A 23499-nucleotide genomic window follows, 5' to 3' on the forward strand; every position below is an offset into this window, starting at 1 on the left:
TGAACTAGGATCCTTGGCTTTTCCACCAGTTAGAGCAATCTTGTGACTTCTATCAGCGTCCAGCAGAGCACTGGATAAAGCTTGTAGGAGGAGTTTTCTTTCTGCTCTAGGAGGATGCAGAACCCCTGACCTCTGCCTGGACAGTGCTGATTGGCCCTGTGCTGGTCACATGCACTCTCCAAAGAAAAAAAAAAACCTTTAGAAATACCAAACTGAGCATGTTCAAAGTGACTCCATATGATATGTCTTATCAGGAGATAAGAGGGGGACACTGGAAGAAGGGGAGGATCAGAGAAGTCAGGATCAAATAGTGTTTTTACACAATGCAGAGGATTAACCCCTTAGGTTCCACAGTGAGTATGACCAGCATGCTTTACTGCATGTATACACTGATTTTACTGTTGTGGGTTTAGTAGCACTTTAAACTCTCTTTTCCCCCCATTATGGACTGTTTTTTTTTTTCAGTTACAATACTTGCAGCATACTTTTTTTTTTTTTCACTTGGTATTCAAGTGAGCAACAGGTGAAACCCAGTGCAGTGTGTTTGGGTACAGCTGTCTAAACGTCTTGTGCACACTGGAATGAACAGCTGTCATCTTGTAGCACATGTAGAGTTCGCATTGATGCAGATCCTATTCACACTCACTGAGGCCCTTGGCATATAGTATGTATGTATTTACACACATGAAGAGGTTCAACTTGAAAATACTTTATCTAAGTACAGTTAGGTCCATAATATATTTGGACACAGGCACAATTTTAGTTTTTTTTAAGGTCTTTACCAAAACATATTCAAGCTATAGTTATATAATAATGGATATGGGCTGAAAGTGCACACTCCCAGGTTTAATTTGATGGTATGTACATCCAAATTGGAGGAAGGGTTTAGGAATTACAGTTTTTAACATTAGCCACCCCCCCCCCCCCCTTTTTCCAAGGAACCAAAATTAATTGGACAATTGAATCAATGATACGCCCACCTCCTGGAGAGTGTCCTTCACGTGTCTGGATGTTGTGAATGGGTTTCTGTCCCATAGAGAGGATCCTGCTATCATCCCCCACTGTTGTCTTCCATGGACATCCATGCCTTTTTATGTTGCTGAGCTCACCAGTGTGTTCTTCTTTCCTCAGAAGGTACCAAACTGTTGATTTGGCCACTCCTAATGTTGCTGCTTTATCTCTCATGGATTCGTTTTGTTTTTTAATCTTTACAATGGCCTGTTTCACTTGCATGGAGAGCAACTCCTTTGAACGCATGATGTAGGTTCACAGCAATAGATTCCAAATGCAACTACCACACTGATGCAGGCCATAGACGGGTCGTTTATCGGCCAAATTTTCGTCCGCACGAAAAATCGGCCGATATTCATGCCATTCGTGGGGCCAGCCCGTCGGCAGTTTTTCGCGGATCTACTCATTTATTTTTATCGGTCATGCTTAAAAATCCACGAAAAACAGCCGTTTTTCGTGGACATTGGTGGCAGCATCGGTAACTTCATTGGACAATTTTTTGTTTATCGGCCAACAATTCGGCCGATTTTTCGTTTATCAGCCTACAATTTGGCCGATAAACGGCCCGTCTATAGCCTGCATTAGAATCAACTCCAGACCTTTTACCTGCTTAATTGATGAAGGATTAACAAAGGAGTAGCCCACACCTGGCCATGAAACCGCTTTTGATTCAGTTGTCCAATTACTTTCGGTCCCTTGAAAAAGGGGGGATGGCTACTCTTAAGAGCTGTAATTTCTAAACCCTTCCTCCAATTTGGATGTACATACCCTCAAATTAAACCTGAGAGTGTGCACTTTCAGCCCATATCCATTATATAACTATAGCTTGAACATGTTTTGGTAAATACTGGAAAAAATACTAAAATTGTGCCTGTGTCCAAATATATATGGACCTAACTGTACCTGATTTTAGACAGTCATTCACACACAGTGTAACTTGCACCATACCATACGTAGCTTTCAATCGTGGGTCTCCTGTGATTAATTGTGTGTGATAGAAACTCATTTTAAATTACATTTCTGGCCGCCTTCTCTAAATGGTTATTGCCTGCCTGCCTGTGCCTGGCTTCAGTATTTACACACCTGGAACAAATATGCTGCAAATAAAAGCCAGAGAAAAGCGGTCAGAATTCCATCATCTCTTAACTTGAAGCTTCAGCATGGCATCCAGGCAAGGAGCATTTTCAGGTAAAGAGGTCAGGAATGACAGCCTCCATATTTCCCATGCCATGTCTTTTTTTTTTTTTTTTATGTTTCTGTGTACACCCTAAACTAGACCATAATTGGGTACTATACCCTTAATAATGCCTTAGAGTTTAGTTTTCTTAGAATGGTTTCATTTTCCACTGGAAATAATGCCTAATTCTGATTTTAATTTCGCCACTGGGAGTTGCTGTGTCCAGTAGTGAGTTCTCCCCCTCCTTTCTGGTCCTCTCTATTGCCCAATTGGATTGGATAGAAAATTACTGTAAAATCCCCTGTTCAATCACTTTCTCCAATCTTCTGGGGTTGTCTTTGTTTCCACCCGTCCTCCACAGCCCTCTTCCCAGTATCCTTGCTCTGCCCCTGCTAGTCCCAGGAAATCTAACACTCCTTCTGGCTACTTGCCCGGAGGAAGGGAAGCTGTAGGAGGCTGAAAGTAGCACATTAGAAGCTGCCTACTCCTGAGCCCCACTACAGCCTACTCCCGAAGCCACCCCACCAGATATGCACTATGAGGTCTGGCGACCCTGTGTGGTCACTTTACAGTTTTCAAGCAAATGAGAGACATCCCTCCAAATGCTGTACTCATCGCTTGTCTGTAAAAGATCCACCCTTTCCAAACTCTTACGTAATTCCTGCACACCCCTCACCCTTTGTTCCCACCATTGTATTTGCACCTCCTGCTGTTACCGCCAGAACCCCCACCATGCCTCCCACTCCCAACACCATCTTATCCACATAATCAACTTCATCCCCTTGCCCTCAATACCCCCAACCCTCCCCCACGCACTCTACATTGCACCTCCATGCTCTCAACCAGGGCTTGACAAATCCCAGGCGCCAGGTCACCATAGTGACTGGAAATTGTGTCCTGGCTTCTGGGTTCACACACTGCCTCCTATTGTCTACAATATGAATCTGTGAGTGTAAAAAAGCATGCAGAGTCACATGTGTGAACCAGGGCAGCTCTATTCACACCTGAGAGTCTTGTGATAGCAAAACACAAGTTCAGGGGCCAATATTTTCAGTGACACCTAAAACGTGGGGCATTTTTTGCTGTGATTGTCAAGCGGCAAATTGCATCGCATGAAGCTTGTCGCCCAAAATTTACCTTGCCCTGGGCGCTGGCAACCCACCTTACGCTAAAAAAAAAAAAGATCTAACGTTTGTTAGCTGGCTCCTAGAGTCAAAGCAAATTTGTCAAGCCTTGCTGTCAACCATTCCTGTTCTCACCATGCCCTTTCACCACTGCACCTTTATCCCTTCTCTTCCCAGTTCTCAAACTCCTTTGCTAGGAAATATCAAAGTAGAATTATAGGCAAAACTTTTTGTTTTACATTTTAGATACAGTAAGGGAGGTTTTATAACCTAACCCATGTAGGGTTTCTTTTTTCTTTTCTGTGTCCCATAGAGGGGACATCCTGGGTCACCAAAGCTAGTGTCCCCATTAGAAGTTTTCCCCTCTATTACTGTTCTGTTGTCATTCCAAAATTTTGTTTTTGTTTTTTTTTTGCCTCCATTTCTGATGAATGTAAATGGGACAAATAACGAGGGTTAATTTCCCTACTAGGAGCACAGACAGCAATAAAAGCTGACAGATGCTCAGTTTAGTGTGTATTGCTAGAGAGGTTTTTTTTTTCTTTTTTTTTTTCTTAGGAGAGTGCATGTGATCAGCACAGGGTCAATCAGCACTATCCAGACAGAGGGTCAGGGGTTTTGCATCTTCCTAGAGCATGAAGAAAACTGTTCCTACAAGCTTTAACCAGTGCTGTGCTGAAGTCACAAGACTGTTCTAACTGCTGATGAGAAAAGGTATTTAGCAGTTTGTTTACTAAAATAATTGCACTTCCAGAACTAGAACTATAGGCAAAACTTTTTCTTATTTCCCATTTTGGATAGATTAGGGCAGGGTTACAGTATAACCCGTCAAATGTTTTTGCCACGTGTCCCATTGGGGAGATTTCCTTTCATTTCCTGTCCCACAAACAGTAAGAGGAAATCTCTGCAAATTAAGGGAATTCCTTGGGGACCCCTAGGTCCCCAAAACTAGTGTCCCTATTGGAAGATTTCCCCTCTTGCTTTTCTGGGGATAACCCATAATTAGGGATTTTCTTTTACTTTCACTTTCAATGATAACAGTAGACAGGACAAATAAAGAAGGTGAATCTCCTTAACGGGAACTTCTGGTTCTGCCCCTCTATACAGGGCAGATCAATAGCTGCGGGAGCCACTGACTTACATTGCTGTCTATCAAACTATGTGATGAGGGGGCGGGGCAGGGTCATGCCCCACAGTCAGCACAGTCAGTGTCTATAGATGCAGGCAGCGAGCCCGCACAAGCACCCCCACAGGAAGCGGCTCCCCCTGGGGGTGGGGTGTTACTGGATGAAGAGGAGGAGCCAGGAGGGCTGGCAGGGAACCCGGGAAGGAGGATCGGGGCTGCTAAAAAAACAAAGCTTTAAAAACACTTTAGTTTTGCATGAATTTCTCTCACTTCCTGGGACAGGAAATTAAGGTTAACCTCCCCAATGGGATACAGATTGCCAAAAAAATCTCAGGTTATAGCCCCCCTTACTCTATCAAAAATGAGGAAATTACTTGTTCAGTGTGCTAAGTCGTTTATGATGAATGTTTATTTTTATTAATTTGTAGTAGTTTAATGTTTCCTTTTTTCATTTACTAGGTTCATGTGTGCACAACTGCCAAATCCTGTCCTAGAGAGCATTAGCATCATAGACACGCCAGGCATATTGTCTGGGGAGAAGCAGCGAATCAGCCGAGGTATGTGACAATGCCTGATGGTTAGATATTTTGTCAGAGGTTTACATGTGTACAGTTCTTTTGATTATGTTTAAAGCTTGTCGCCACTCACTTCATACGATTCATGCTTACAAGTACCAATACTTTCTCATTTTCCATCAACGTTACTGCAGATTTTATGGGGATCTTGTCAGCAATATGCATGAAATTACTTAAAGTCTGTCACTTTGCTGGCTTCTTTCTTTGTCTTTCCCTTTCTTGGTTGCTGTTTTTTATCATCAGTGTGCCAGTTTGTTTGCTGCCTTGACTACATGTCTTTAGCCTGCCCAGACCGCATTATGATTAAGGCCTCTTCACACTATGCCATTCTGTTGAGGTGCTGTACGTTAAAGCGGAGCTCCACCCAAAAGGGGAAGTTCCGCTATAAGGCTTCCTCACCCGCTCCCCATTAAGATTGGCACCTTTAGGGAGCGGAGGGGCAGGTATCTGAATTTGACAGGTTCCAACTTCCGGTGTGATCGCCTGAGGCGATCGGAAGCGGAAGTAGTTCTCCCCCACTCCCTCCAGAAAGCGCAGCGCTACTCACGTATGCGCAGTGGCCACCTGGCTGTGAAGCCACAAGCGGTCACAGCCAGGTGCCCACACTGAAGATGCCGGCGCCAGGGAGAGAAGATGGCTGGTGAAACCAGTCATGGGGAGGACACTGCTGGACCGAGGAACAGGTGAGTGTCTGTCTGTATTTTAAAAGTCAGCAGCTACAGTTTTTGTAGTTTTTTCCCCAACTGGAACTCCGCTTTAACGTAGACCATTAATCTAGAATGAGCACCCAACCCTCTGCAATGAAGTACAAATAGAAGCAGCACCTTTTTCTTTTAACACTCTGCAGTGTGTGTTGTGGTACCCTACAGTGTAGATCCTTTGGCATCTATTGTACTTGTGTGTTAGGGTGCTGTTCTCAACAACATGGTTATAGGTTTAAAATAAATATAGTGTTGCGCTTCACCGACAAGTAATCAAGTGTATAATATATAATTACAAAAGAAATTTGCCAAAAACAATATCAGGGGAGGGGCTCTGATGTCACGACGCTTAAGGAGACAGGAGCCACACAGTAAGTATACTGAACTTAATGCTAGCATACACTGTGGATTCGTTTTTAAAGTGATTTCATCAGCATTTACATGTGAGTGCAATACCTGGCATATGTACCAATGGAAGAAGAGTCTTAAGGAAGTGAGGGGATCCCTAAATCTGAAGATTAATTAGCCTATCCCGTCTAAGTCCAAACAAAAGGGACACAAGCTATTTATGACCTGACTTAACGGTTTGGTCAGATCTACCAGGTGAGAGCACAGCTGGTTGAGGTGCACGCATGGTTGGTACAAATACGCAATAGTGGTGAATTGAGCACAAGTCATTTTTGTCCACATCACTGGAAAGACTGTGAAATCACGGATCATATATGGACACTTAATCTTGGAATATTGATACTGGTTTTGGACACTTTAAGTTTGGATTACTGTTATTGTTTTTGCCAAATTTGTTTTGTAATTATTATACACTGTGGAATGCGACACTATTCTATTCTATTTTGGCTTAATATGACACATTAGTATGGGTATGTGTGATGTGTAGGCGATCTGCTGTTATAATTTAATCAGTGTATATCACTGCACCTTTATATTTGTCAAAACACCATTTTTGACACCATAGTAGCTTGCAAGATCTCACCTATTATCATGGTTATAAGTTTAGTTAGCTTTATTTTTTGTTACGCTTTAGGGAGACTTCACCTTATTTCCTTTACCACAAAGTGAAGGGAAACCCTCTCTTTCAGAGCTGCTGTATATCCTCAGTGGAAAATTTCCTTTTACTTTCTTTTTTGGGAACAACTGTGACATCCTTATATTCTGTCCTAAAGACCGAGAGTGAGTATCCCAGTAGGGACAACAACGGTAATAAAAACCCAACAGGGATTTTTACCAGTCCTACTTTATCTAAATCTTTTGGCTTTAGAAACACTTAAATTTTCAGTGCATCAGTATTTGTGACCACTTTTAAATGATTAAATTGGCCAGCGTGGAGAGAGCACATACCAGCAGATTCACTTCTTTGCTCTGGTGTTGGGAAGCAAAACTGCCAAGCCTGGAAAAACAAGGGCCTAAATGTGAAAGATCCACCTTTTTTGTTACTTTGAATTTGAGAATCATTGCGCTCAGTCTAGGGGTTTAACCCTTTCCATGGCATTTTCCATTATTGTCATGGGATTGAAAAGCGTAAAACAAGCTCACAATTGAAACAAAACAAATTGCAAATATATTTAACATTCCGCCCTCTGTAGCGTGAATCCAGAACTGCTCCGAACACTTTCAGGTTAAGAGCTGTCAAGCCCCAGGTGCCCTGCTGTCATAAAATATATACGATGGAATTCATAAAGTGTGTTGTAGAATTACCACACCTCTGCACCATAAATGGCGGGGCTTGCGACAGATTCATGTACTTGTTGGGAGCAGATATGTGAATTTGTCAGAGGTGGCGGCCGGCACTAGAGGTTGGAGAATCCATGCTCGCTAAGGAAAGGTTTTATCCTCTAATCCCGTCTGCCTTGACCAACGTGCCTATTAGGCAGTGATGTCAAGAACTGTTTGCATGTATACACAGGACTTTTTTGACCATTTTATTATGCCTGAAAAATCAGTTCTGCCTTTGTACAGTTAAAATACTGCAAACAAGACGCATTCTTTTCTCTGTATAGTAAACATATTGTATGATAATACAGTACATAGACAAAACTGAGACAGATGTGCAAAAAGCAGCTGAACCACCTTGCCTTGATCTTGATGGATGTTTGTCAGTTCTGTCGTTAAGTTGTTAGAATACATATAAACACTAAAATCTCTTTGGCATTTTTCATTATGCTGAGGGTGTTAAGGCGTGCTCTGTATAGAACAGTATGCCAAGCTATAAAGACAGCTATTCAATCAAAGGGGATTTCTTTCCAAGAAAGCATTCCCTTCTCCGGAATGCCTGGGATAGCTGTACTGTGCCAGGCAGTACCATTTAAAAATCCCCCTTGTGCTTGTGGTATTTAAACATTGCAGTCTTGCATAACAATTCCTTTCAACATTTGTTTTCTGTCTTAATAGTAGTGCTGTCAAATTGCGTTGTTTGATAAAATGTTTCCTGAAGATAGTGGTGCAATGGTGTCTGTGGGAGGATTAGTGCTCCAAGGGTGGCCCCCTGAGCTGCAGTTTGGAGGCCACTGCTCTTTTTATTCTGTGGATTTGTGCATGGGCTTTTCTCTGCTTCTCCTGCTGCTTCTTGATCATTACCCTAACCTGTCATCAGGGAGGCAGACTTGACAAAGCTTTGCTCCTTTACCAAATTGGAGATCTCCACACAGATACAGGGCTCAATTCACTAAAGTATATTGCATGAATTGTTCATTTTGACTTGTAAAAAAACTGCCTCCTGTGTTTTTGTCTTTTGTTTTGCTTTGGGGTTTTTTTAACTGGACACTTTTTTTTAATTTTTTTATGGGTGAATTATTAGGGGTACCATGCCCCATGCTCTTTTAATGGGGGGGGGGGGGGCGCGGAATCTGGGGGCCAAATTCCGATAAGCCATCCGCTGGCCAGGGTTGTGGGGAAGAGACCATTGTCCCCATCGACATGAGGACAAGGCACTTTAGAGAGGGCATAGTATAGTTTACATATATATTGTACAGTATAGTTTCCTTTAGCTTGGCTAATGGTGGCCACCAGTGAGCACTTGATTATTTACGATCACCCATTGTTATACCCATTTTGTGACTTAATTTTTTTGTTTGGGTACTTGTAAAAAGAAAAAAAAAATCTCTAAGTAGGATATTGGGAAAAGACTCTGGCAGTCTTCTGTGATCTTAGCCTGGACAGTCATTACACTGGATTAGCTTGGTTGCTTTGTGTCAGAATCTATTGTGGGGGGAAGGAGAGGTGAAAGCATTTTTCTCCCATGTACACAGCCACTCTGATGACTTTGGCAGCTGACTCTTCACAATTGCTACCCACACTCATTTTCCACAAACTAACCACAGCTCTATTGGCTGTTCCTGTATTTGTTTCACTCTTCCCTGCCTGCCTCAGTAGTTCCTTCATGCAGCCTACAGGAAGCATTGTGCAGGGGGTAGATAAGGGACCAGTAACCAATGCAGTAAGTTAAAGCAAGGAAGTTTCCTGAAACAATGCAGCAATCTCCAAAGAATGAAGGGTGTACACTGATTTCTTCCATTTGCATTCATATTTAAGGGTCCGACATGTATCATGTTTACCGTGCTAATTCTCCATAGCATTCTTTTGAGATTAAAATCAGCCAGAATTTTGTGTTTACAATTGGATTTTCTCTCTCGGCACATTTCCACATCATTTTTTTTTTTTTTTTTTACAGTCCTTTAAGTACACTTACAAATTGAACTAAATGTATAGAAATGACTATTGAGTTAAACTCTTGGTTTGAAGTCACAAAGTACCAGATATGCTTTCCCAAAAGGGTGCTTTTATATAGCATAAAATAGCATTTTCTGTTTCCTTTCAGAAATATTGGACAGTGCTTGTTTCCATTCAGTAGGCATGCTCTCAACTCCCTGTCGTCTTTCCTCCTTGATATTAAAGGCTATGTCTCTACCTTTTTGCCAAAAAAAAAAAAAATTAAAAGCACCTATATTGGCAGCCAAAAATGTGCAGTCATTAATTTGTTGTAAATGACCCTGCAAGGCATTGCAACTGTAATCAGTGGATTGTGAGTGCAATGCACAAGCTCCTTTGGACTTTTCTTCCAGCTTCTTGTCTGTACTGAGGTATGTACTATCAGTTACCGAGCTGGAGGAAATGTCAATGAACTACGAGTGCATTCTATTGCAAACTACTAGGCTGTCTGCTGTCGTGGCTCTGCTTACAGCTATGTTGCATGTTACAGCCTCAATATCGGCATAACATGGTTTTAAAAGGTGGAGTCGGCCTTTAATGCTTCCCTTCTAGGTGTCCTTTTCAGACGGGAACCGCCTGCTCCCTGCTAGTAGTATTGGTGGCTTCCTGTGCAGGTTCAGCTTTACAATCTGGTGGTTCACACAACTTTTCTCTGCTTTCCAAATCTCCCCCCCCCCCCCCCCCCCCACTGCTTTCAATTATATATACTTTCCCGAATGCGATAAGCATTCAAAGCATGTGAGGGCCACAAAGTGGAATTTCTGTTTTGTAATTTTTTATTAGAATTTTTCTTTTCAAAAAGAACAAAGCATAGCAAGTGCATAAATGTTCAAACCGCACCGTTCCATAAGTTGCAATGTACAGAGTAGAATTTCTGATCCTGCTTTCAACATAGCACTGGGTACCATCCCCAAACCAACCTAATCCTGTATTATTTTAAAAGTATAACTTGCAGCCATCAACACTGCTTTATTTTGCATACTGCAGCTGTGTTAGGTCCTGAGTACAGCAGTCTTTTTGAACCAATTGGCAACATCCTGTCATGTAACATGAAAGTGTCCTTATCATAGTATTGTCAGAACAGGGACTCTGTCTTTTTTTTTTTTTTTTTATTCTCACTTTGAAAACAGGATGTCGGGCCATGGTATTTGATTCTTGTGTCATCTGTACAATAAAACATAGAACATTGGGCTGCTGGTAATTAATAGCATGATACCAAAATGATTTACCAAAAAAAAAGGTCATGTATTCATATATAGTCTGACTTTCTGACTTTGACCTGGCTTTTGAACAAAGGTTTCTTCAGATCTTTGTAATCACATTAGAAATATCCCATATGTGATGTGATGCTGTGCTGTGCATAGAGAAATTAGCTTTAACTCCTTACTTTCAGTTCCCTGGATTTTGCAGCATTTTTCAAAGAGTAAAATATCCCCAATAAAATCACCTTTTTCAGGCCTTCATGTATTGTTTTTTAAAACAGGAGTCTGCATAGTATTGCATTATCACAGGTGTAATGTTGGGCACCTTGCACACACTCTGCAGCTCTGCTGCCCGTTTGTCTGTATGGGCTGTCATTCACAGAGCTGTAGGCAGTGTGAATGCACTAGGAGCATGCTGACCAGTGCACCAGCAGTTCACAGGTCATTCACACCATCCATCTGCAGAGATAACGGATGGGGCTTGTAGTATTTTCATTCACACATTCATGTGAAGAAATGATGGGGCTCTGTGGGCGGCACCCCGCACAGCCACGCTGTTTTAAAAAATTGACAGTGGGTGTGGGGAGAAGAACCCCAGCCTCCTGTCACACTGAAGGGAGGTAGTTAGGGTGTGAGGAGTGGGGGGAAAAAAGAGCATGTTACATGCTAAATATGGCGTAACATCTAAAAGGTGAACTTATGTTATGATCATGTCAACCTGTCATGAAAGCAGCTTGCAGAATTCTCATGCCGTTACACGTGTCCCTGCCTCCCAAAATAAATTGATCTCTAAAATGTTTTTAAATGTCTACTTGTGTAGGAATATGTAATATGTGTGATGTTAAGGGGGGATGTGGAATCATGACCCAACTGTATGTATATTGGTGTGTCATTTTATATACAACCCCGATTTCCCAGTTGGGGTGCTGTGTAAAATCAACCTAAAATGAATAGGATGCAGTGATTTGCAAATCTCAAACCCATATTTTGCTCACGATAGAAAATAGAAAACCAATCAAATGATTAAACTGAGAAAGGAAAAAGTTAAGGTAGTTTTGAACATGATGGCAACAACACGTCTCAAAAAGTTGGGACAAGTCCATGTTTACCATGGTGTAGCATCCCTTCTTCTTTTAACAACACTCTGTTCACATCTGGGGACTAAGGAGACCAGTTGCTGGAGTTCTGGGAGAGGAATGCCATCCCCTTCTTGCCTGATACGGGGGTCGGGGGAGAACAACAAATGATGAAATGTTTGGTTTTTTTTATTTCTATGCATTAAAGCAGAGTTTCACTCACCCTGTCAAAAAGTACAAGTCAGCAGCTACAAAAATTGTAGCTGCTGACTTTTAAAAAAACAGCCACTTACCTGTCCCGCGGTGTCCCCTGCAGCCAGTTTTACCAGCCGTCCTGTATTCCAGGAGGCCGACATCTTCAGTGTGGGCACCCGGCTGTGATAGCTTGTGGCTTCACAGCCGGGTACCCACTGCGCATGCGTGAGTAGCGCTGCGCTTCATGAATGGTCCTGTAGTCTTCTGGGACCTTTCACGTGTCTCAAAAGACTACAGGGAGGACCCCTTCCGCTTCCGATCCCAAAGGTGCCAATCCTTAATAGGGAGTGAGGGAGCAGTCCTTAAAGCGGAACTTCCCCTTAAAAGCTCTGCTTTTAAGGTCCAAAAAACCCTACACTATCTATACTAGCCTATAACCCCCTTCACCATCCAAACCAATATATATTTACCTTTACTACAGTTTATGCCCATTTTTTTCTTCCTTAATATCACATTTTTACAAGGGTGTGAGGGGAAGGGAGTCTTAATAAACAACCTTTGATGTAAGTTTCACTTTAATTGTATTTCATCATAATCTGTGTTTTAATGTTGCTATGGTAACTATAAACAAGTTAAGTGCCAGCATTTTTTTTAGATTAAGATTATAGGAAACTTTTGATAGTTTATCCTGTAATAAAAGCATCAACGAGCCAGATGTTGGTGAGATGTTTGATAACGTTTTTATTACCTTTCTCCATTGCATTAGTTTTTGAACAGGAAACTGAAGTCAGCGGGAACAGGCAAGCTATTGTGTTGATTGCACCCTGGGACACCTCTACTTGAAATACATTCTTGTTCCACTTCACTGAACGGAAGATTCATTGTGGGGAGGAGGTTTATGTAATGCCAGAGTTCTGAGAGCAAGGAGAAGTGTCCTGCCTGTTGTGTTAATATGGACTAGAATAGCATAATGTATGTATGCCTGAACTGTGCCATAAAAGAAAAAAAAATAGCAGAATCTGTGACAAATGCAATACAGGCCAAGGTATTGGGGCCTGTTCACAAGAGATGCAAGGATCCATGTATCGGCCTGGTCTCTCGCAGGATGCACCTTAAGGCCAGTGGCTCTGCAAGACTTCCAAGCAGTTAGGGTTTTAAGAAGAAATAGCCAGCAATGGCAGCCCATATGATTCTCTCATTAAATTATCCTTTTAAGATTTTAAAGCGAAAACATCCTAGAATATTATTTTTTATTTGTAATATACCGTCTCAATGTGGATTACTCCTTGCCTGCAATCTAGGAATCCAAGACGCGACGGAACACAGAAAAGGCTGTCCTAGTAGGCACCTTGTGATGCCTTCTCTTGACAGGACTTTATGTATAAACATGTAAAATAGCTGGAAGGAAACTTTCTGCTGTAATTTTTTTTTACCTTTCCTTGAAATACTTGTTGCCTAGCTAGTATGCAGATACGGATTTCTGACTGTGTGCTAGTTCCAGGTCAGGGACTCAAAAAAAAAAAAAAAAAAAAAAAGACAAGCTGCAGCATTAGAGACCGACAGATGTAGTGCATGTATAGCCACTTTTTTTTTTTTTTGACTGAGTACATAGGGGTGAAAATCCCTTTTCAGTTTGTGTCCCATTGGAAAGATTTCCCTTCACCTCTTTTCCTGGAGATACAATGTTAAGTTACAGAAGATCTCTACAAAGCTAGAGGAAATCTCCTATCCAGTTGTCATAACAGATTTTCTCATTGGAAGGTTTCTCCTTGCCTCTTGTTCTGGCCACAACTCTAAGGCTCCATGCACACTAGTGCTAGAAAAAACCGCTGGATGAGAAACGTGATAAAGTTTTATGTGCCGGCTTTTAGTGGCATTTAGAAGCATTTAGGAATGTTAGCGTTTTTACAGTACATTAAGAAAAAAAAATTCTCAAAAAGCTAATGGTATTACTTTAGTAGCGTTTAGAAGCGTTCAGTGTTTTTCTGTGTTTTTGGTTTTTTTTGCTGGGAAAACGCTCCTAGAAATTCTACAAAGACAATTTTTTTTCCTGCTTCTAAACACTGAAGCTTGAAAAACACTTCTAGCATAAAATTGTATGCATAGACACATGGGATAACATGGTTAGCTTCTAGAAACAGATCACAAATACTCATAATAGCTTCTAGGAGCTTTACATGGAGCTTTACATTTTGGATGACCTTGAAAACGCCCTGTGGGTGGGGCGAAACGCATTGACGCACTTCCGGTCTGCCGTCTTCTTGGCCTACGTCACTTCCGGTATTTGGAATGCACGCCGACTTTTGCGGTTCAAGCAGCCATTTTTGAGGTGGAAAGCTGGTCATCCTCTACAGTGATCCTTAAAGCGTGAGATCCCTATATTTACAATTTGGAAACTTGTTCCTTTGAAGCCTTTGAGGCTATTAAACAAGGCCTGTTATTTTATTGAAACATGTGAGTGTCCTTATTCTATGGATTTATATGGTATTGAGTGGCGGTATTACACTATGTAGCCTTTCTTTCCTTGCACACTATTGAGGATTCCATGGAGAAGTAGAGTGGAGTCGATTGCTGTATCTAAGCAGGGTGAAGGCGATTTGAGATCCTCCTGAGGGACTATAGGATCCCTTATATCCTATGAGGCTTATTACTCACCTCCATTTGGTGAGTGCGGTCAGTATTATTTTTCACGTGGTGATTAGGTGGAAGCACATTTTGGAACATTGTTTTGAAAATCCTTTTGGGAAAATAAGGACTTATGTTTGAAATATTATATATATATTTTTGCATGGACATTTATTTATTTGTGATTATTTTTATTTAATTTTTGCGCTGTTTTTTGTGTTCTTTATTATTGGTGGTTTTCACTGGTGCACAGCTGCATAATTGTATACTTTCTTTGATTGGCGCTGGGATTTTTTTAGTTTGTATATTCAAAAGAAAAAAGCTCTGGGTTAACAATTAAAAATTATCTGATACTACTGCTTTAGGTGAATAGTCTCGAAGTTGCAGAAAGTTAGGAAATTATTTGATATTTGCAGCTATTAACAATTCTTCCATTAAAGTGTTACTAAACCCACAACAGTACAATCAGTCTGTATATGCAGTAAAGCATGTTATACTCCCTGTGGAGCCTAAGAGGTTAATCCTCTGCATTGTGTAAAAATGCTGTTTGATCCTGACTTCTGTGATAAGACATATTGTGTGCAGACACTCTTCACAGGCTCAGTTTGGTGTCAGTTCCCCTCTTAGGGAGATTCACCGTCTTTTTGTCCTGTTTACCATTATCATTGAAAGTAAAAGAATCCCTAATTTTGGGTTGTCCCCAGAAAAGTAATAAAGGGGAAATCTTCCAATGGGGAAACTAGTTCTGGGGACCTGGGGTCCCCAAGGAATTCCCTTAATTTGCGATTTGCTCTTACTGTCTGACTGTGGGACAGGAAGTGAAGGGAAATCTCCCCAATGGGACACAGGTGGCAAAAAAAAAATCTTACAGGGGTTATACTGTAACCCTCCCCTAATCTATCCAAAATGGGAAGTAAAAAAGTTTTGCCTGTAGTTCTACTCTTAAGTACATCAAACGTTTAGAGTTTGTTTTTTGAAATGCTCAAAACCAAAATAATATCAGATCTGCATTTACTTTAGAAATAACACATTATGAAGCTAAAGCGAGTTAGACTGAAAATCTTGTCATGCTTATTACTTGAATGTGACTATCATTATGGTTTGTAGGGTCCACAGGTGATGTTTTTTGGACTAATCATAAGCAAAATATTTTTTATTGGCTCCTCTGATGCAGTGGAATAAGGAATCAGTTCAGGGGTAGAATTTCACAGATTCTTTATTTAAAGCGAAGTTCCAGCTGAAAAAAAAAAAGTCGGGAGCTACAAAAACTGTAGCTGCTGACTTTTAAAATACAGTCACTTACCTGTCCCTCGGTACACCGGTGTCCTCACCACCGCTGGTTTCACTGGCCGTCTTCTCTCCCTGGCGCCGGCATCTTCAGTGTGGGCACCCGGCTGTGACAGCTTGCAGCTTCACAGCCAGGTGCCCACTGCGCTTGCACAAGAAGCGCTGCACTTTGTGAATGGCCCAGTAGTCTTCTGGGACCTGTCACGTGTATTAGAAGACTATGGGGAGGGAGGGGGGGAGGACAACTTCCGCTTGCGATCGCAGTTGAAGAGGGAGCAGGTACCTGTCTAATTCGGGTACCCGCTTCCCAAAGGTGCCAATCCTTAATGGGGAGTGGGGAACAAAGGCTTAAAGCGGAACTTTTAATGGAGCTCCGACTTAATAAAAATAATGGAGGCTACACAAAAAATTGACACTTCAGGCCCAATTTAGACATTTTCACTTAGGGGTGTACTCACTTTTGTTGCCAGCGGTTTAGACATTAATGGCCGTGTGTTGAGTTATTTTGAGGGGACAGCAAATTTACACTGTTATACAAGCCGTACACTCACTACTTTACATTGTAGCAATGTGTAATTTCTTCAGTGTTGTCACATGAAAAGAGAATAAAATATTTACAAAAATGTGAGGGGTGTACTCACTTCTGTGAGATACTGTACATAAAGTACTTTTTTTTTTTTTTTTTTTTTTTTTTTTTTTAAACAACGCTTCAAGAAAATATAGTGTTTTTAGGGCTCATATACACGGGGCATTTGGAAAACTCTTCTGCACGATGGAAACTGACTGCTGGAAAATGTAGGTTAAAAAACCTTCAGTTTTGCAGCTTTTGCATACCACGTTTATGCGCATTTGTGTTCAGAAGCATTTTTAAAAGATAACCTCAGGAGACCCTCCCAAATGCCCAGAATGCACTGAAAAATAGTAAATAACTATTTCAGACATTTTGTGAGAAATAGAGAGAGCAGTATGTGTTGAGATGACTTGTCTTTTCTGGTTGCATTCACTATGGATCCCATCATGAGCATAATGCGGCACGTTCTTCCATTTTTTCCTTTGTGCAAAACCTGCAACTGACTTCGCTGGTGTACTGGGTCCATTTGAATACATAGAAAATGCTTTGCATGCATTTCTGATGATGAAAAGGGCTCTGGACAGCATCTGGATACAGAACAGTTAAAAAAAGCCTATGAACGCAGTTTACACATGTTTACAAGCATTTGGCGTTACAAGCAACGCCGGTAAAATCTACTCCTGAACGCAAGTTTGGTGCGTTCAAAAAAAACGACTGTAAACTCAACTGCCTGTAAACGACAATGTGTACATGGACACATAGGAAAACATTAGGGAGAGTTCAGGGGCTGCTGAAAAAACGCAGAACAGCTCCTGAATGTCAATTTATCAGCTGCAGTGTACATGAGCCCTTAGGGTTAGGGTCTTTTTTTTTTGTTTTTGTTTTTTGTTTTTTTTTCAAATATCGTTCATGACTTCTTTTATGTGCATGAAAAATAGCAAAAATGGGCCAGCCACCTGAGGTACAAAACTGGGGGCAATGTCTGCCAGCGAAAGGATTACACTGGGCGACAAGGATAACCGTTTTTTTTTTGTTTGTTTGAATGTATGTCCTGCAGCCTTTGCAGTTTCTAATTTATATCATTTAGAGCCTCGTGGAATCCTAAGACTAATACTAGCAGTGCATTTACTAGGCGGGTTTCTGTTTATAAATAGTGACTGTTTTGTATGAAACCTTATAAGGGAAACTGAATTTGACCATCAACCTCTGGCACTCTTCTCATCCCATAGGATTATAGAAGTTACAGTTTAAAAAAACTGCAGATAATTAAGTGGAAGGAATGCTCTCCAACTGAACAGAATGGGAAACCCTCTCTCATTTCACATGCATGTTTCTAGTAATTTTGTCAATTTTCTTCTTTGGGTAACAAGTAGGAAGTTCTGCAAACGGCGTAAACCTTTATTAGTTGTGAAATGCATGTCAGGCATACTTCTCATGACAAATTAGTGCCACTTACCAGTGCAAAGTCAGTAAACTGCAGCATTGAAATGATCCAAAAGTCTGGTGTTTGTGATACAGGTTTCCTGAGGTGGCTTTGTTTTATGTTTATTTTTATTAAAGCTGAACTTTAATCAATAAAAGTTTGATAACAATGTTGTTTAAAGTGTTACTAAACCCAGGACCCTGCATTCACTCTATCTGGTCTCCCACAGTACACAAAACATGAAAATGCAATTATTTTAGTAAATATAAACTGCTAAATACATTTTCTCCTCAGCAGTTAGAGCAGTTGTGACTTCTATCAGTGTCCAGCAGAGCACTGGTTAAAGCTTGTAGGAGGAGTTTTCTTCCTGCTCTAGGAGGATGCCTGACCTCTGTCTGACCTCTGGACAATGCTGATTGGCCCTGTGCTGATTACATGCAACCTCTAGCAATACATACCAAACTGATCATGTGCAGAATGGCTATGGGTTCAGTCTGTCTTATCAGGAGATAAGATGTGGACATTTGAACAAGAGGAGGAGCAGAGAACACAGGATCAAATGACCTTTTCACAATGCAGAGGATTAACCCCTTAGGTTCCACAGTAAGTATAACAAGCATACTTTACTGCATATACAGACTGTTTTTACTGTTGTGTGTTTAGTAACACTTTAACAAAGGAACATACATCCCACATTAATAATTATGCTACCAAAATTAGTGTGTGCTGTAAATTACCTCCAGGATTGCTCCTGTTTCTTCTTACTGGAGGCCGCCATTTTGTTGAAGCCCAGCAGAAGTCACATCCTCACTGAGAATTCTCTGCTCTCCTTGGTCTCAAAAGTGTCACTTTCTTCCATTAACCCTTAGTGATTAAAGCGGCGTTCCACTCAAAAGTACCCACTTCCGGCTCAGTTTGCCACGGCGAAGTGAGCCGGAAGTTCGGTTCCCTCCTGCTGTCTCCTGGCGACTTTCACAGGTCCCAGGAGACTACCGGACCAATTAGGAGGTGCAGCATGACACAGCGCGCAAGCTGTTACAGCTTGGTGCCCACAAGGGGAGAAGGGATGGCGTGGGTGAGAACATCGCTGGACTCCAGGACAGGTAAGTGTGTGTTTTATTAAAAGTCAGCAGCTACAGTTTTTGTAGCTGCTGACTTTTAATAAATACAAAACGGCTGGAACTCCACATTAAGAGTAAAACAAATCCAAACACCTAAACATGTTGTTGCAACTTTGACATGCTAGTAAAGACGCACATATCATCCCAACTACTTTTATATATCCGGGTATATTATACCTTGTTTTTTTACAGGGAATATTGGGCTTTCTTTTGCTGGTAAATAAAAAAAAAAATCAGGAGATATCTGCTATTTTTTTTTTTCTTTTCTTTTCAGGGGAAAACTGTCCCAAAATAGTAAAAAAAATAAAATCATTTTGTTTTACTTTTAGCTGTATATTTCTTGCTACTACCATAACCTACCACCAAAGAATAACCCAAATTAAATTCTCCTGCTCCTGACAATCACAGCGATACCACATGTGTTTGTCATTTGTTGTTTGTACCCGTAGTAAGGCCCAGAAACAATCGTGCACATTTAGTTGTTTTTTTTTTTTTTTTTGATCCAACGTAAAGAACACTGACACTACTTTTATAAATACAGTTTTTAAAAGAAAATCCTGGCCAAAAATGTATTGATCGTGACCTTTGACTCTGACCTTGGCCTTTACTTGACCCCAACACTAACCCTGGGACTGACCTAGATCTAACACTGATGTAGACATATTTCATTTTATAATATTTATTTTTATTTTATTTAATTTTTTCATACACTTTTTGTGTTTACATTCTACCTGCATGAGGGAAAGAAACATTGTTTCTCTCCCCCATTGAGAAATTAAAAAAAAAAAACACGGGTGGGCTGCACAGTGACTGATCACAGTGACAGTCAATCGGAGGCTATCACTGCAATTGGGTGAACTGGGAGTCCTGGGTCCCGATCGTTAGTACAGGACCTGGGCATCCCGTTGACAGCCCGGTATTTGTGCTGGGAGCATGCCATGCAGTGTGCTCCCTTCACAAACATGTTTGCATATATGAGGCCCCGCGGAAAAAAAAGCCAAGTTCTGAAGGGACGCATATATTCATAGTGTCGGCTTCAAGGAGTTAAAATATGTACATTTTCAGCCTTATATGTCTTGGTGAATTTAGAGAGGAAAGCTGACAGAAGCTTTACAGAGCTGAAGTTCACAGGTTACCAATGAGGGAGAAAGGAGAGGCTATCAGGGAGACACTATCCTTGTAAGTTTAACTCTTTTGTGTCTCTCTGGCAGCAGAGTTTGTCCTGTCACATTTTCTTCCTCCCTAATCTGTGTTCCCTGGGCACAGTCTGTCATTCTTATTGCTTTCTTCCCTCTTCAGCAACAGTAAATTTTTAAAACTGTAAGCTGATTGGCCTCTAGTGGCTCTGATTTAGGCACAGTGCCGAGAATAGAGAGCCTCTGAGCATGCTCAGAGCAGAGTGAGACAGGCTTACTGGATTTTGAACAATATAGGCACATATTTTAAATGTTTTACATAGCTATACCTGCATAAGGGGCCAGCATAAAGTCATCTATCAAGATCTAATTTTCTGACTAAGGTTCCACTTTAATCATTGTGATTTCATATATAGAATATTTTATACAGTTACCCAAAATAAATATGCTAATAATTTTCATCAGTAGCTAGAACTGTTCTTGAAATCATAAACCATTCAATGTACAGAAAAGTTTTGGAGTTCATAGTTGGCAGCTTGCCCCCCTGCCCTACCACTCCCAGCCCCTCTGTAGTACACAGTAAAAAGTGAAAGTTGCATAACTAGCTGAGTGAATCATCACTGTCTTGGCTAAAGGCAACATCAGGAGAAGTGATCTTGTATTTCAAAAATATCCACCCTTGAAAATTCATCCTCCTTTATGGATATGTCCTGTCATCCCACAACACTATTCACTGTGGTAATAAGTTTAGCTGGTGCAGCTGGGACCGCATATTCTTCTATTTGTACATATTGGCTTTCTTCTGTATGTTAACCTTAAGATTTGTTAGTTTTGAATATTTTTGATTTTGCAGATCGTAGGCTGCTCATAGACTAAAGCTGGCATATTGACAGGATGGAGGAATCTCCTTCGCTGGGACAATGTATTTTGACTTGTCCGTTCAACAAACAGGAACGAGCACACACTGATTGAACTGCATGATTCCTGCTGAACTGGAAGACTTTTCATCAGTCTATTGCCAGCTTTAGAAGGGCACTCTTAAGCCTGTGATTTTGTTGCTTAGTCACTTTTTTTTTTTAACAAACTTTAATAGTGTTGTGTGGAAACTATCCTAAAAATAAATCAGTGCCATAAAAATGTATGTGTGCTGATCATGGTGCAATGCTTTCCAGGCTCCCCAAAAAATAAATAAATTATATTTATATATAGATCTTGGCGATCAACTTGTTCTGTTATCTAGTTTGTAAGTTATTAGATGTAGTGTTGAGAATGTTTACATATTTCCAGCTGTAATTTTACATTGTAAACATTACATTTTAAAGTCTAAGTTATTACTCTATAGTAGTTATCTTATACGAGGTGTGTGTGTGTGTATATTGCCACTCGTATCGTTTCATTTTTGCAGATTGAGCACCATAGAGGTTTTTGGCTACTTTTTTTTGTGTTTCATGTTACAAGGAGCTTAAAGTGTTACTAAATCCACAACAGTAAAATCAGTCTGTATATGTAGTAAAGCATGCTTGTTCTACTCACTGTGGAACCTAAGGGGTTAATCCTCTGCATTATGTACAAATGCTGACTTCTCTGATCCTCCCCTTCTTCCAGTGTCCCTCTTATCTCCTGATAAGACATATCGCGTGGAGTCACTGCACATGCTCAGTTTGGTGTGTATTGAGGTTTTTTTTTTTTTGTTTGGAGAGTGCATGTGATCAGCACTGTCCAGACAGAGGGTCAGGGGTTCAGCATCCTCCTAGAAAGAAAACTCCTTCTACAAGCTTTAATATGTACTCTGCTGAACACTGGTAGAAGTCACAACTGCTCTAACTGCTGATGAGAAGAGGTATTTAGCAGTTTATATTTACTAAAATAATTGCATTTCCATGTTCTGTCAGACTGGATATAGTGAATGCAGGGTCCTGGGTTTAGTAACCCTTTAAATAAAACGCTACATTATCCACTTGTCTACTGGGTACTTTCACCCCCTTCCTGCCCAGGCCAATTTTCAGCTTTCAGCGCTGTTGCACTTTGACAATTGCGCAGTCATGCAACACTACCCATATGAAATTTTTATCATTTTTTTGAGACCGTTTTCTTTTGGTGGTATTTAATCACCACTAGGTTTTTATTTTTTGCTAAACAAACCAAAAACAACTGAAAATTTTGAAAAAAAAGTTTTTTCTTAGTTTCTGTTATAACATTTTGTAAATGAGTAATTTTTAGCCTTCACTGATGCGTGCTAATGAGGCGGCATTGATGGGCACTGATGAGGAGGCACTGGTAGGTGGCACTGATGGGCATTGACAGACATCACTGATGGGCACTGAAAGGCAGTACTCATATATGGCACTGATAGGCGACACGGATAGACAGTACTCATAGGTGGCACTGAAAAGCATCTCAGATGGGCACTGATATGTGGCATTGATGTGCACTGATGGGCACTGACAGGTGGCATTTATGGACACTGACAGGTGGCACTGATGGGGCTACACTGATCATCCGTGCCCTGATGATCAGTGTAGATGTCCCCTCTGAGGAATGCCAATTACCGGCTCTCCTCACGAGCTGTCAGCGTGACAGCTCGTGAGGAGAGGAATGTGGATAACCGGCATTTCCTTATTTACATGCGATCAGCTGTGATTGGACACAGCTGATCACATGACAGAGGCAAAGTCATTGGCTCTTTCCGCTGATCAGTGATCCGCTCTGTCCCAGGGACACAGCACACCACCGATTGCCACGCTGAGCATCCCCGGGGTGTGCACGCGCGGTTAGAGTGGGAGGATGTCAAGACGTCCTCCGAAAACGAGAAAACCGCCACGCTCCCGTCATTTCCTATATATGGCGGGCATGAGGCGGTTAAAGCAGTACCAAACCCAAAATCAAAAATGTAATATATTGCAGCTTACCAATCCTTAGATGTAGTGGTTGCATTAGTTTTCTTTTTTTTTTCTTTTTGTTTTCACTTGGTGATCTAGCCAGTAACACACTTCCTGTATTAGAGTGCCACCTCTCTGGAGGAAGGCACAGGGCCACCTTTGAATAGCAGCATTGTCAGTCTGGAGGGAGGGGAGTGTTAAATGGACTAGCAGATTTGAATACATAACAAATTGAAGCCAAACTCCAGCTAACGCTTTATTATCAGTTACAGCAAACCATTTTTTCCTTTTTGGATAAAGGTTTTACATGAGTAAAAGCTGATCATCCTAAGCACCCCTGACCATGTTAAATGATTTGTCTTATCTCTGTAACTTAGTCTGTTGGAGAGCTTGCTCTTTTGAAAAACAGCAGACTTACTGCCTGGATTACCAGATGAAAATATAAGAAAGTGAGCCTAAAAAAGGAAACGAATGCAGCCATCACATCTAAGAATTGGTAAGCTGCAATATAATACATGTTTGCTTTTGGGTTTTATACCTCTTTAAA

At 41.1% G+C, this 23499-nt stretch overlaps 1 protein-coding gene across 1 annotated transcript in view; it reads left to right on the top strand.

Annotated features, from left to right (window-relative positions):
• Nucleotides 1–23499, top strand: part of EHD1 (EH domain containing 1) — a 54661-nt gene that overhangs the window by 18847 nt on the left and 12315 nt on the right. Inside the window, exon 2 of the mRNA XM_089653962.1 lies at nucleotides 4898–4995. Coding sequence (XP_089510088.1) covers nucleotides 4898–4995 — 98 coding nt within the window. The remainder of the gene's footprint in view (nucleotides 1–4897; nucleotides 4996–23499) is intronic.

This window comes from Staurois parvus, unplaced genomic scaffold (assembly GCF_062004578.1).
Source record: "Staurois parvus isolate SC_StPar_1 unplaced genomic scaffold, SC_StPar_1.0 ptg000730l, whole genome shotgun sequence".
NCBI classification, from domain to species: Eukaryota; Metazoa; Chordata; class Amphibia; order Anura; family Ranidae; genus Staurois; species Staurois parvus.